Raw genomic sequence first — 12,929 nt, forward strand, 5'->3', positions numbered from 1 at the left:
ATTTTGATTTTGTTTTACTAATACAAGGGGCCTACCAGTGGGGGATTCGGTTTGCTCATATTCACTAGATTTTGTTTGGGAGTCGAATGTCCTGTGGCTGTGTCCTTCTCAGGGACCTCTAATCATAGATTCATCCTAGAGCTACAAAGGAGGACCTACAATCCCCAGAGCAGGAACAGCACATTTCTATTCTCCTTAATTTGTCTCTTCCCTGAGAGACTGCTCACTTTGAACTCCCTTGATAGTTGGCCCAAGGCTAGGACATGTCTAGGTCAGGGCCCCTGCTGGCTGTGGCCTTTCTGATGTTCCTCTCAGATGCATGAACATTATCAGGCCCTACAGTTTCTCACTGTGGGGAGAGGAATAGAAATATAGAGTCATGTCTGAAAAGGGGTGTTGGGGATGGTCAGGAATATCTAGTTCAGTGGACTTGCCCATTTGATTAGACATAGGGACTTAAGCTAGCAATCATCTTTTTGTTGATGGCAAAGACAGGCAGAGACAGAGTCTCAAATTAGTCCACACCTGCTTCCCTGGTGGCTCAGACAGTAAAGAGTCTGCCTGCAGTGTGGGAGACCTGAGTTCAATCCCTGGGCCAGGAAGATCCCCTGTAGAAGGACATGGCAACCCACTCCAGTATTCTTGGCTGGAAAATCCCATGGATGGAGAATCCTGACAGCCTACAGTCCATGGGGTCAGAAAGAGTCAGACATGACCGAGTGACTTCACTTTCTTTTCTTTTCTTTCTACCAAACATTCCTCCAAATGTATCATAGCATTCCTTGCTTGGACTAGATGAAGGAAAAAAGTCCAGCTCCAAATTGTCCAGACCAGGGAAGAAATCCCTACCCTTTGCATTTGCCCAACCAGAGCCTTTCAAATTTATCACATCCACAGAAAGACACACAAAAACTTTTGAGCACTGGTGTTATCAGCATAGTCACAATTTTAAAATCTTATGATTCTAGTGAGGAATAAGGCATGAGTCATCATCAATACAGATCACAAATAGAACATGGTGATGAAGTAAACAGGAGCCTGACACCTTCCAAACATCGTTTTGTTCCATTGTAAATGTTTACTTTTTGTGTGCAGGTGAACAATAGGATTATTCAAAGGAAGCAGTACGGTTATTCAGAATTCCTGCTGGGGGATATCTGGAAAGGTTTCATGGAAAAGAGGACATTGAACTTGGGATAGATGGGAAGGGTTGGTCCCCTATATAGTATCCCTGGTTAGAAATGAATGAATGAAAGGAATTCTGAATGTCAGGTATGGTTGAGTCTGGAGTACCATATATATGTCATAATTTCCAGGACTGCTTTAGGAATGCTGGAAAATCAATCCCATTTACTAATAAAGAAAGATGTACGTTAGATTAATTCCTCAAGGTCTTGCTGTACCAGTGCTGACAGCCCTTGTTTATGCTAACAAGGTGAAAAAAAAGGAAAAATCCAGAGTTCCCTTCAGCATTCTCTTCAAGCCATCTACTCAAACATCCACCTCTCCTTCCTTAGTAGAGAGAGTATCCTTATCTCTCTCCTTGAGAAAAGTGAGGTCAACCCTTAGTTTCTCACTATCACACTTACAATTTTTCCTCTATCTATGCTGTTATTTCTCCATCTGGTTCAATGTTAACTACTTCCTCCAAGCTGTTTGTAATCTCATCAACTGTTTATTCTCTTATATTTTTATCAAAACTCTATGGACTCTTCCCAAATAGGCTATAAACTTGTTTAAACATCTACCATTAAATTTTTTTCCCCTGGATCCTGAATCCCTGCTTCTGTCTTTCACAGTGAAGCTCCTGGAAAGCATAGTGTATCCTTATATTTCACTCTTAACCTCATATTTATTTCTTACTGGAGTGATAATTGGTCCTCTGTTCCTACCATCTTCTTCCCAGAATCTTCATTCTATTTTTTTTTCAATACACATGGACCCATACAACCATGGAGGAACTGAACAAGCTAATGGAGAAGCGGAATTGGATTAACTTAGCAGCCTTTGGGTTTCTCAATAGACAGAAGTTTTGTTGCCTGCCAGCATCAACTGCTTTTGTTGGATACAGTCTCCTACAGGGTTCCTGCCTCATAATCAAGACCTGCAGATGTTTTGCTAGTAGTATAAACTTAAGTCTGGATTATTAATAACACATAATTTTGTCACTTTTTAAACCTATGTAATTCTTACAGGAAAAGAAGGCATTGCGAGAATTTTCTGGATTGGTCTAAATCAACTGTACTCTGCTAGAGGCTGGGAATGGTCAGACCACAGTCCGTTAAACTTTCTCAACTGGGACCCAGGTAACTGACTGCTCTTCCATTTACAAAGCATAAACTTCAAAAAACAAACAAACAAACAAACAACTGCCTGCTCTTCCATTTACAAAGCATAAACTTCAAAAAAACAAACAAACAAACAAAAAAACAACCTTCTCACTCCCTGGGAGCTTATACAAATTTCAAACTCTCAGAAGAATTTTTTTTCCCTGAACCCTTCTTTATTGTGATTCCATTATAGCCAAGTTGACCCCCACCATGGGCAACTGAGCATTTGTCCCTAATCTTTAGAGTGACCCTGCGTTTTTAGGTAGGAGCAGAAAGAGCCCCACTCCACGGCCCAGGAACCTTTATGTGTCCCTGAGAGGACTTGACATGTCCATGACTGACCCATATTGCATTTCATCTGCAGCTTAACTCTAATATGGAAATAATTCAATTCAGTTGCTTAGTTGTGTCTGACTCTTATAGACCCCATGGACTGCAGCACACCAGGCTTCCCTGTCCATCACCTACTCCTGGAGCATGCTCAAACTCATGTCCATTGAGTTGGTGACACCATCCAGTGGAAATAATTCCTCATTCTCAAACTCCTGAAGTCTTCCACTGCAGCACCCAAGTACTGACAACATAATGGTTATATTTTCATATACAAATAAATATCCTTAAGAAAATTTTATAGTGAATAAAACAAAACCCTAGTTAGTCAAAAGGTCTTCAGCCTCCCCAAAAAAGGTTTGCTGCTAAGTCACTTCAGTCGTGTCCGACTCTGTGCAACCCCATAGACAGCCCACCAGGCTCCATCCCTGGGATTCTCCAGGCAAGAACACTGGAGTGGGTTGCCATTTCCTTCTCCAGTGCATGAAAGTGAAAAGTGAAAGTGAAGTCAGTCAGTTGTGTCCGATTCTCAGCGACCCCATGGACTGCAGCCTACCAGGCTCCTCCATCCATGGGATTTTCCAGGCAAGAGTACTGGAGTGGGGTGCCATTGCCTTCTCCAAAAAAGGTTTAGATATCTTTAAAAAAAAATAAAATCATAGGCTTCTGATAAAATGTAGAATGTAAAAGTTAACACTAACTTCACTACCAAAGTATTCTACATACATATAATAAAAATGAGATAAGTGCAATAAAATACCAATTCATTGGCATTTCAGTTAATAGAATTTTCTTAGTAAATAAATTCTCTATTATCTCAGTAAGTAGAATCTTTAAAGATAATTTAATCTTAAAGCCTTGAAGGCATAGTAGAATCATAAATTAGCATTTTATTGGGTAGGGTAGCAAATTAAGAACTACTGACCACAGGATATGACAGGCAGATTGGTTAGGGGCAGAGGTTTTGTTTTTGGTTTTGTTTTTTAAATTAGCTACAACATATTAGAGTATTTCTACTCCTGTGTCCTATATTTAAGAAGGTATAGTTAAACATGTGATTGTCTATTGCAGCTTATACATCCCAATGTAGTTAAAAGTTTTAACTATTTCATGAGTTCCAATAAATAAAGTTAAGAATACAAATTATTTTTTCTAACCACCACCCTTGCCCTAACCTTCTTCTTTTAACTCTGAAAATCTTGCCATTTCAGATGTGCTGTTGACACCTATCATTGGCAGATCAAGCTGTGCAAGAATGGATGCCGATTCGGGTCTGTGGCAGAGTTTTTCCTGCGAGGCTCAACTGCCCTATGTCTGTGAGAAACTGTTAAATAGCACAGTGGAGTTGACAGGTACCTTTCTCACTTCCTCCGACAAAGGTCTCAAAATTAGTTTTGTGAAATCAAGCAAATCCATTTCAGATACCTGTTTCCCCCTTTCCTTCACCTGATACTGCCAATGCAGGAAGGTATTTGATATTGACCCTGTGGTTAGATATTATAAACTATACATGAATAAAGCTTTAGCTTGCTATATGCTCATAAGAAGGCAGAGATATTCTAGATAGGAAATATAGTTCTCTTCACAGGTGGCTGTTCTTTCTCTGGAGCAGTGGTTCCCCAGACCAAGAGCATCAGCTTCACCTGTACCTGTTAGAAATGCAGATTCTTAGGACGTACCCATATTTACTAAATGAGATACTCTGAGGATGGGGATCCCCAACCTGTGCTTCCAGGGGCTTCCCTGGTGGTCAGGTGGTTAAGAATCTGCTTCCCAATGCAGGAGACACAGTTTTGATCCCTGGTTGGGGAACTGAGATCACACATGCCATGGAGCAGCTAAGCCCACACACAACTAGAGAGTCTGTGCACTCCAACAAAAGATCCTGCATTACCCAAGGAAGATCCCACGTGCTGCAACTAAGACCTGCCACAGCCAAATACATAAATAAATTTTTTTTTTAAGACTCTGGATTTAAAAAAAAAAAAAAGTTGCTTTGAGAAAAGAAAAAAAGCCTTTCAGGTGATTCTGATACACTCTTCAGTTTGAGAGCCACACTCTAAGGAGAGGTCTTATATATGACCTGCCTCTATGGGGAGTGAAAAATAATGGACATAGGAATTGCCCTACAATGCCCACCCACCTCCCTGCTTTACCAGGCTGATTCTGACAAATGAGGTAGAAAGAAGAGGTGTAGACGGACAAAATATGTGCACAGAGGTGTTTTTTCCCAGGGAGTTTGGGAGTAAGAGAGACACAGGACAGCTGAAACTTCCAAGGTCCAGAAAAGTTTGAGAAGTGTTCAAAAGAATGGAGGAGAGAAATATCCTTATTGTCTTGCTTGGGGCCCACCATATACCCGGTATTTGATTAAATCCTCATTGAGTACTTAAAACTGGGAGAAGAGGTTTTAAATTGTCTTGTGCTTTAAAGAATGTTGAGGGAAGAGAATAAAGCATAAAATTTCTTATCATCCAAATAGGAGCATAAAGCTGTTCTTTTAAGATTAAAAAATAATAGGGGAAAATGAACAGTCATCTTCCAAGTTGATTCAAACCAAATTTAGTCCATACAACAAAAGGCATAGCAGAAAGGACAGCACCAATGAAAATAAACCAGGGTGACTTATATAGATCAAATAAATATCCTTTAGTAGCAATTATTAAGTAAATCATGATGTTTCCACATGATTGAACAAATGTATTTATTAACATAACTGTGCCAGCAGGAAAATACAAAGAACAGAACAAAATCATATGTTTACTTATCATTGTAATCTTGTAAAAATATGTATTCATAGAGACAAAGACTATAATATGAAAACAATTATTTTAAGTTCAATTGTGAGTGTTTTTCCCTCTGTTCCTTTATTATAATTGTAAAATATAATAATAAGTGCTATTTCAGAATCTTAAAGTTAATTGAGTTATTTTACAAGTGTGAGAAGGTGAACCTGGTTTTATCCTTTAGTAAAAAACACACTGTCCACATTTTGAAGATGTATTCTCTTATAAAAAACATTCCAAATGGTCCAAATCCGTGAAGCCTGAATAGCTGAACTACTTTCTAGTTCTGTTAAGAGGGGTAGACGTATTCTTTATGGTTTATACCCTGCTCTTTTTCTCTAATGTTTTTGACCATCACTTGGCTAAATTTTATTATAGTCAAAACAAAGAATCCCTCATTCCATGAGGCCTGTAGGACTAGTAGAGGGCAGGAAAGAAGAGGTCCAGAGATGCTCTTTGCTCTTTCCCTTCACTGATGCCATTTCTTAGATGTGAAATGAATAAATGTCTTATTATGTTCCTTAAATCTCTGCTTGTTTGTTCAGCCATGAGCACGAATGTACATTCCCTTGCTAAGCTGACCATACCTGAAAAGGAAGCTTAACATTATAACCTCTCAAAGGCAGAGACTGGAGGGGAGCATCACAAATCCCATACCCAGGAAGAGATTTGTCAATTACTGACTTACCGCACACTTTTCTTCTGTGTACTAGGACTCAGGGAAATCCCTCTATAAATAGTCTATAGCCAGCCATATAGCAAATTTGTATCACTCTAAAGTCACATTATTGTCTGAATCCCTGCAGTCACTCTTATGATGCTGTGCACTGCACAAATTCATGTCACTGTACCATCTAAAATCCCGTTCTTCAGTTTTCCAGAAGCCTTATGATTCAGGAAAGAATTTGCAATGTTATTGATTCAAAATAGCTATATCTTTACTGGAATGTAAATAGCTTCTTTTCCTCCAGATATGTGGACATACTCAGATACCCACTGCGATGCTGCAGACTGGGTGCCAAATGATGGCTTTTGCTATCTGCTGGTCAATGAAAGTGATTCCTGGGACAAGGCACATACGACATGCCAGACCTTCAGCAGTGACCTCATCAGCATTCACTCTCTAGCAGATGTGGAGGTAGTTGTCACAAAACTTCATAATGGGGGTAAGTTTTTAAGATATCCTCTTAAAAAGAGGTTTAAAACATTTTAAAGTATCCCTGTTTTCAGACTCTTAGAGAGAATGAAAACCTTACAGTTTGATCCAATTTTGATCAGTATTATCCAATAGAATTTTCTGCCGTGATGGAACTGGCAGAAAATCCGTGCTGTCATTCAATAACCACCAACCACTTGTGGCTTTTGAACCCTAGAAATGTAGCCAGAGTGACTGGAGAATTGAATTTTTGCTTTCCTTTCATTTTAATTGATTTACGATTTTAAATAGTTGCGTGTAGCAAGCGGCTACCAACCTGACAGTACCACCATTGACTGAATAATTTCCCTCTTCTCATAAGCTAAATGCTATTTAAATTCCTCCTGACACTTAAGTGATGATTACCTCACTTTTATAATGATTTGGAAGCTAAAAAAATGAACAAAACCAGAGAGCCAGTATTAAGGTCTGCTCCTACGAGTCACCCACAGTAATAGCACAACTGAGTGACTTCACTTTCACTTTTCACTTTCAGATACCTATATTCTGTGCCAGCGTGGTACCAGTTGTTTGACCTGGCAAAGCAGTACAGTCATTCAGTGATGAACAATATTCTTATTCTAACTGAAATATCTATGACTGTTAGTAGAATTTCATTATTTCTCATAAAGCAAGGTTTATCTAAACCAGGTTTCAGGAACATACAGCCTACAGATCATTGTACAGCTAGCTGTTCCGCCTGTGTACCCTGCCTGCATAAGTGATCTGAAAAGCCCTCGTCATCAGGCCAGCCTAACATATTAACACTGTTACAAGCTAATAAAGAATATCACTTTCCTGAATTAAAAGAAAAAGAAATACCATCAAGGCTGCTAATACCCCTTATCAAAATGTAAAAATCAGCAGTAGTTTCCATGTGGAAGTATGTGACTGAGTAACCAAACAAAACATTTTTCTTTTAGATGCTGAAGGGGAAATGTGGACAGGCCTTAGGAATATAAACACACCAGCCCTATTTCAGTGGTCAGATGGTACTGAAGTTACTCTAACTTACTGGGATGAGAATGAGCCACGTGTTCCCTATAATGAGACTCCCAACTGCGTTTCCTATTCAGGAAAGGTAGGAAACCTCCTTGGATTTATTTATATACTGTTATACCTGATAATCTTATAATCAGGTGACTTTCATTGGAATATTTGTATTTAAACTAGGAAAGAAAATAAAAGGTAATCGAACTGTAGATTATCTTTCTAGTAACTGCTGAGAAAAGGTAAATAAAGCAATTACTAAAGAAGCAATCCAATTCCTGTCTGAGAGTATCTGCCCTGGTGTGAAAGAGATGAAGAGAATCTCTTTTGGAGCTGAGATTCTTGCGCCAAATGGTTTCCGAGAAGCTGCTTTCTCTCAGTAATATTTAGCAGGTAGCCACAATCTAACCAAATACCATTGTCTCATGTTCAGGTCAAGTGTTATGGAAAATTCTGAAAGAGATGGGAATACCAGACCACTTCACCTGCCTCTTGAGAAACCTATATGCAGGTCAGGAAGTAACAGTTAGAACTGGACATGGAACAACAGACTGGTTCCATATAGGAAAAGGAGTACGTCAGGGCTGTATATTGTCACCCTGCTTATTTAACTTTCATGCAGAGTACATCATGAGAAACGCTGGGCTGGAAGAAGTACAGGCTAGAATCAAGATTGCTGGGAGAAATATCAATAACCTCAGATATGCAGATGACACCACCCTTATGGCAGAAAGTGAAGAGGAACTAAAAAGCCTCTTCATGAAAGTGAAAGAGTAGAGTGAAAAAGTTGGCTTAAAGCTCAACATTCAGAAAACTAAGATCATGGCATGCGGTCTCATCACTTCATGGGAAATAGATGGGGAAACAGTGGAAACAGTGTCAGACTTTATTTTTTTGGGCTCCAAAATCACTGCAGATGGTGACTGCAGCCATGAAATTAAAAGACACTTACTCCTTGGAAGAAAAGTTATGACCAACCTATATAGCATATTCAAAAGCAGAGACATTGCTTTGCCAACAAAGGTCCGTCTAGTCAAGGCTATGGTTTTTCCAGTGGTCATGTATGGATGTGAGAGTTGGACTGTGAAGAAAGCTGAGTGCTGAAAATTGATGCTTTTGAACTGTGGTGTTAGAGAAGACTCTTGAGAGTCCCTTGGACTGCAAGGAGATCCAACCAGTCCATCCTAAAGGAGATCAGTCCTGGGTGTTCATTGGGAGGACTGATGCTAAAGCTGAAACTCCAGTACTTTGGCCATCTCATGCAAAGAGTTGACTTATTGGAAAAGACTCTGATTCTGGGAGGGATTGAGGGCAGGAGGAGAAGGGAACAACAGAGGATGAGATGGCTGGATGGCATCACCAACTCGATGGACATGAGTTTGGGTGAACTCCAGGAGTTGGTGATGGACAGGGAGGCCTGGCTTGCTGCAGTTCATGGGGTCGCAAAGAGTCGGACACGACTGAGAGACTGAACTGAGAAGTGAAAAAATGGTTTTATTAAAAATTAGGCCCAATAAACATCTTACTGCTATAGAGTTCATGAATGTTTATTGAGCATGTTTCAGTTAAGAGTCCAGGATAAGCAATATTTTTTTTTTAATTTATTTTAATTGGGGGCTAATTACTTTACAATAATGTGGTGGTTTTTGCCATACATTCACATCAATCAGCCATCTGTGTACATGTGTTCCCCATCCTGACCCTCCCTCCCCCGTCCCTCCCCATCCCATCCCTCAGGGTCATCCCAGTGTACCAGCCCTGAACACCCTGTCTCATGTACAGGATAAGCAATCTTGAGCCAAAGGGACACAAGTGTCTCTATATTTTTGTTTTTAGCACTTTCCTGTGAACTGCTGTTTAGGAGGCTGATTGTATCACCCAAACTTCTAGAGAAACTTAAGCGGAAGCAATAAATTGTAGGGCTGTTTAGAAGTGTTTCACTGGAAAAGATGATCTTCAGTTCAGTTGAGTTGCTCAGTTGTGTCTGACTCTTTGCGACCCCATGGACTGCAGCATGCCAGGCTTCCCTATCCATCACCAACTCCCGGAGCCTACTCAAACTCATGTCCATTGCATCAGTGATGCCATCCAACTGTCTCATCCTCTGTCATCCCCTTCTACTCCCGCCTTCAATCTTTCCCAGCATCAGGGTCTTTTCCAATGTGTTGGTTCTTCGCATCAGGTGTCCAAAGTATTGGAGTTTCAGCTTCAGCATCAGTCCTTCCAATGAACATTCAGGACTGATTTCCTTTAGGATGGACTGGTTGGATCACCTTGCAGTCCAAGGGACTCTCAAGAGTCTTCTCCAACACCACAGTTCAAAAGCATCAATTCTTTGGCAATCAGCTTTCTTTATAGTCCAACTCTCACATCCATACATGACTACTGGAAAAACCATAGCTTTGACTAGATGGACCTTTGTTGGTAAAGTAAGTCTCTGCTTTTTAAAATGCTGTCTAGGTTGTTCATAGTTTTTCTTCCAAGGAGCAAGCATCTTTTAATTTCATGGCTGCAGTCACCATCTGCAGCAATTTTGGAGCCCCCCAAAATAAAGTTTCTCTCTATTTCCATTGTTTCCCCATCTATTTGCCATGAAGTGATGGGACCAGATGCCATGATCTTAGTTTTCTGAATGTTGAGTGTTAAGCCAACTTTTTCATTCTCCTTTTTCACTTTCATCAAGAGATTCTATTTCTTCTTTGCTTTCTGCCATAAGGGTGGTGTCATATGGGTATCTGAGGTTATTGATATGTCTCCTGGCAATCTTGATTCCAGCTTGTGCTTCATCCAGCCCATCATTTTGCATGATGTACTTTGCATATAAGTTAAATAAGCAGCATGACGGTATACAGCCTTGATGTACTCCTTTCCCGATTTGGAACCAGTCTGTTGTTCCATGTCCAGGTCTAACTGTTGCTTCCTGACCTGCATACAGGTTTCTTAAGAGGCAAATCAGGTGGTCTGGTATTCCCATCTCTTGAAGAATTTTCCACAGTTTGTTATGATCCACCCAGTCAAAGGCTTTGGTGTAGTCAATAAAACAAAAGTAGATGTTTTTCTGGAACTCTCTTGCTTTTTCGATGATCCAGTGGATGTTGGCAGTTTGATCTCTGGTCCCTCTGCCTTTTCTAAATCCAGCTTGAACATCTGGAAGTTCACAGTTCATGTACTGTTGACGCCTGGCTTGGAGAATTTTGAGCATTACTTCACTAGTGTGTGAGATGAGTGCAATTGTGCGTTAGTTTGGACATTCTTTGGCATTGCCTTTCTTTGGGATTGGAATGAAAACTGACCTTTTCCAGTCCTGTGGCCACTGCTGAGTTTTCCAGATTTGCTGGCATACTGAGTGTAACACTTCCACAGCATCATCTTAAAAGATGTTTTTAGAAAGGTGTAAAGCTGAATTTAGAAGGGTGTCACATTTAAAAGGATACACAGAATGTCTTTAAAAGAGCATGAAAGGTTGAAATGAGGTCCCACAAGCCACAGTGAACTGATGGCTTACCTAGATGGCTTCCAGTGTTCAAAACTGACCCTTATCACAACTGACTTTCTAAAATTTCATTCAAAGAAAGCATAGTGACTCAAGCCAAATAAATGTTAAGTAACATATTTGAAAGAGAGAACTTTGACATCTGGACTGAAGTGAAGTTGGAAGGAAATTTTGATTCTACAATTCTTAGAGGGCAGTTATTCTGATCACTGTCTTCTTACGCGTGAGGAGACTGAGTCAGGGAGGTTAAGTGACCTGCCCAAAGGTATTAATCTGCGGACAAACTTTGGCTGTGTCCTATGGAAGGAGATTAGAACGCTGGCAAGTCTTTTGGGGCTGGGTTCTTCTCTCTTCAACTTCTGTATGGGTGTCCTTTAATAGTTTTTATTGTTACGCTTATAAGAAAATGAACTGCATCCCCATGGTGACTTTGAGGTGACGCGGAAGTAACAGGCTTCCAGTCTTGTTAGGTAGCATTTTCTAGGAGTATGTTCTCAGGTTTAATTGCTCAGTTATATTCATTCTCTCTGCCTCCCTTTCCTCCTTTCCCTCCTCCCCCTCATCCTCCCTGATAGTTGTAAGAATAAATTATCTTGATTTAAAATAAGTCCAATTCTAAATATATGGAAAATAATTCCTCTCGTGAAAGAAATGATTTTCTGTTTTTTTAAAAGCTCGGTCAGTGGAAGGTCCAGTCATGTGAAGAGAAACTTAAATATGTGTGTAAGAAAAAGGGAGAAAAATTGAATGACACAAGATCTGATAAGATATGTCCTCCAGATGAGGTATGTAAAATGCCTGTGTAAATTTTTCTAAGCAATATTACACCTTTTTGGTTAGAGATGGTAACTGAATTTAAACAGTTTAGACTTGGAAAACAGAAGAAATTACTAGCTTTTGTTCATTTACATTAGACCAAGCCAGAAGGCAGTGAATCACAGTATATCAGCATTCCTACAGAAGAGAAAAAAAAAATAGTTATAGGAAAAAGAATTACCTATTCATGAATTTCTATAAGAATATATGTGATTACTCTTCTCAATGCTGATTTTTTTTTTTACTTCTACTCATATTATTCTTGTTCAAAAATAATTGAGCTAACAACTGTTATACTCTTAAAATGAGCTAGGCATTGTGCTGTGCTAAGTCGCTTCAGTTGTGTTCGACTCTTTATGACCTCATGGACTGTAGCCCACCAGGCTTATCTGTCCATAGGATTCTCTAGGCAAGAATACTGGAGTGGGTTGCCATGCCTTCCACCAGGGGATCTTCCCAACCCAGGGATCGAACCCACATCTCTTATGTCTCTGGCATTGGCAGGCAGGTTTTTTACCACTAGCACCACCTGGGAAGCCAGAGAAAGACATTGAGGGTAAAGAAAATTAAGACATACCTTCTGTCTGACACGGGATCACAAGCTTATGGAGGTTATCCATGAAATTATATCCCACCCTCATCATGTGTATGAATTCCCTGGTCGTGTCCTTAATTTCCATTAGTTGTAAGATGTTAACCTGTGTAGCAGAACCTTGCTTGTCACCAATTCCTGAAGACAGTGTGATGATATTTTTCCTCTGATTTAGGGCTGGAAGAGACATGGAGAGACCTGTTACAAGATTTACAAGGATGCGGTCCCCTTTGGGACCAACTGCAATCTGACTATAACTAGCAGGTGTGACCATCAGTAAACACGTACTAGTGAGCTTTTAACTCTGGGCTCCTTTGCCAAATAATCTTCCTTTAAAACAAAGTTCATCTTCAATTTATATAGTAATTCTGTCATTGTAAAAACACCTACTGATCTG

The 12,929-nt window shown here is 39.9% G+C and overlaps 1 protein-coding gene across 2 annotated transcripts in view; it reads left to right on the forward strand.

The window, feature by feature from the left end:
- LOC129646389 (lymphocyte antigen 75-like) overlaps positions 1-12,929 on the forward strand; it is a 123,500-nt gene that overhangs the window by 17,247 nt on the left and 93,324 nt on the right. For both annotated transcript variants that reach the window (XM_055572455.1, XM_055572456.1), the window contains exons 5-10: positions 2,196-2,306; positions 3,872-4,012; positions 6,418-6,612; positions 7,565-7,722; positions 11,799-11,909; positions 12,708-12,796. In XM_055572455.1, the coding sequence (XP_055428430.1) occupies positions 2,196-2,306; positions 3,872-4,012; positions 6,418-6,612; positions 7,565-7,722; positions 11,799-11,909; positions 12,708-12,796 (805 nt within the window). The remainder of the gene's footprint in view (positions 1-2,195; positions 2,307-3,871; positions 4,013-6,417; positions 6,613-7,564; positions 7,723-11,798; positions 11,910-12,707; positions 12,797-12,929) is intronic.

The sequence above is a fragment of the Bubalus kerabau genome, chromosome 3, assembly GCF_029407905.1.
Source record: "Bubalus kerabau isolate K-KA32 ecotype Philippines breed swamp buffalo chromosome 3, PCC_UOA_SB_1v2, whole genome shotgun sequence".
In the NCBI taxonomy this organism is placed as follows: domain Eukaryota; kingdom Metazoa; phylum Chordata; class Mammalia; order Artiodactyla; family Bovidae; genus Bubalus; species Bubalus kerabau.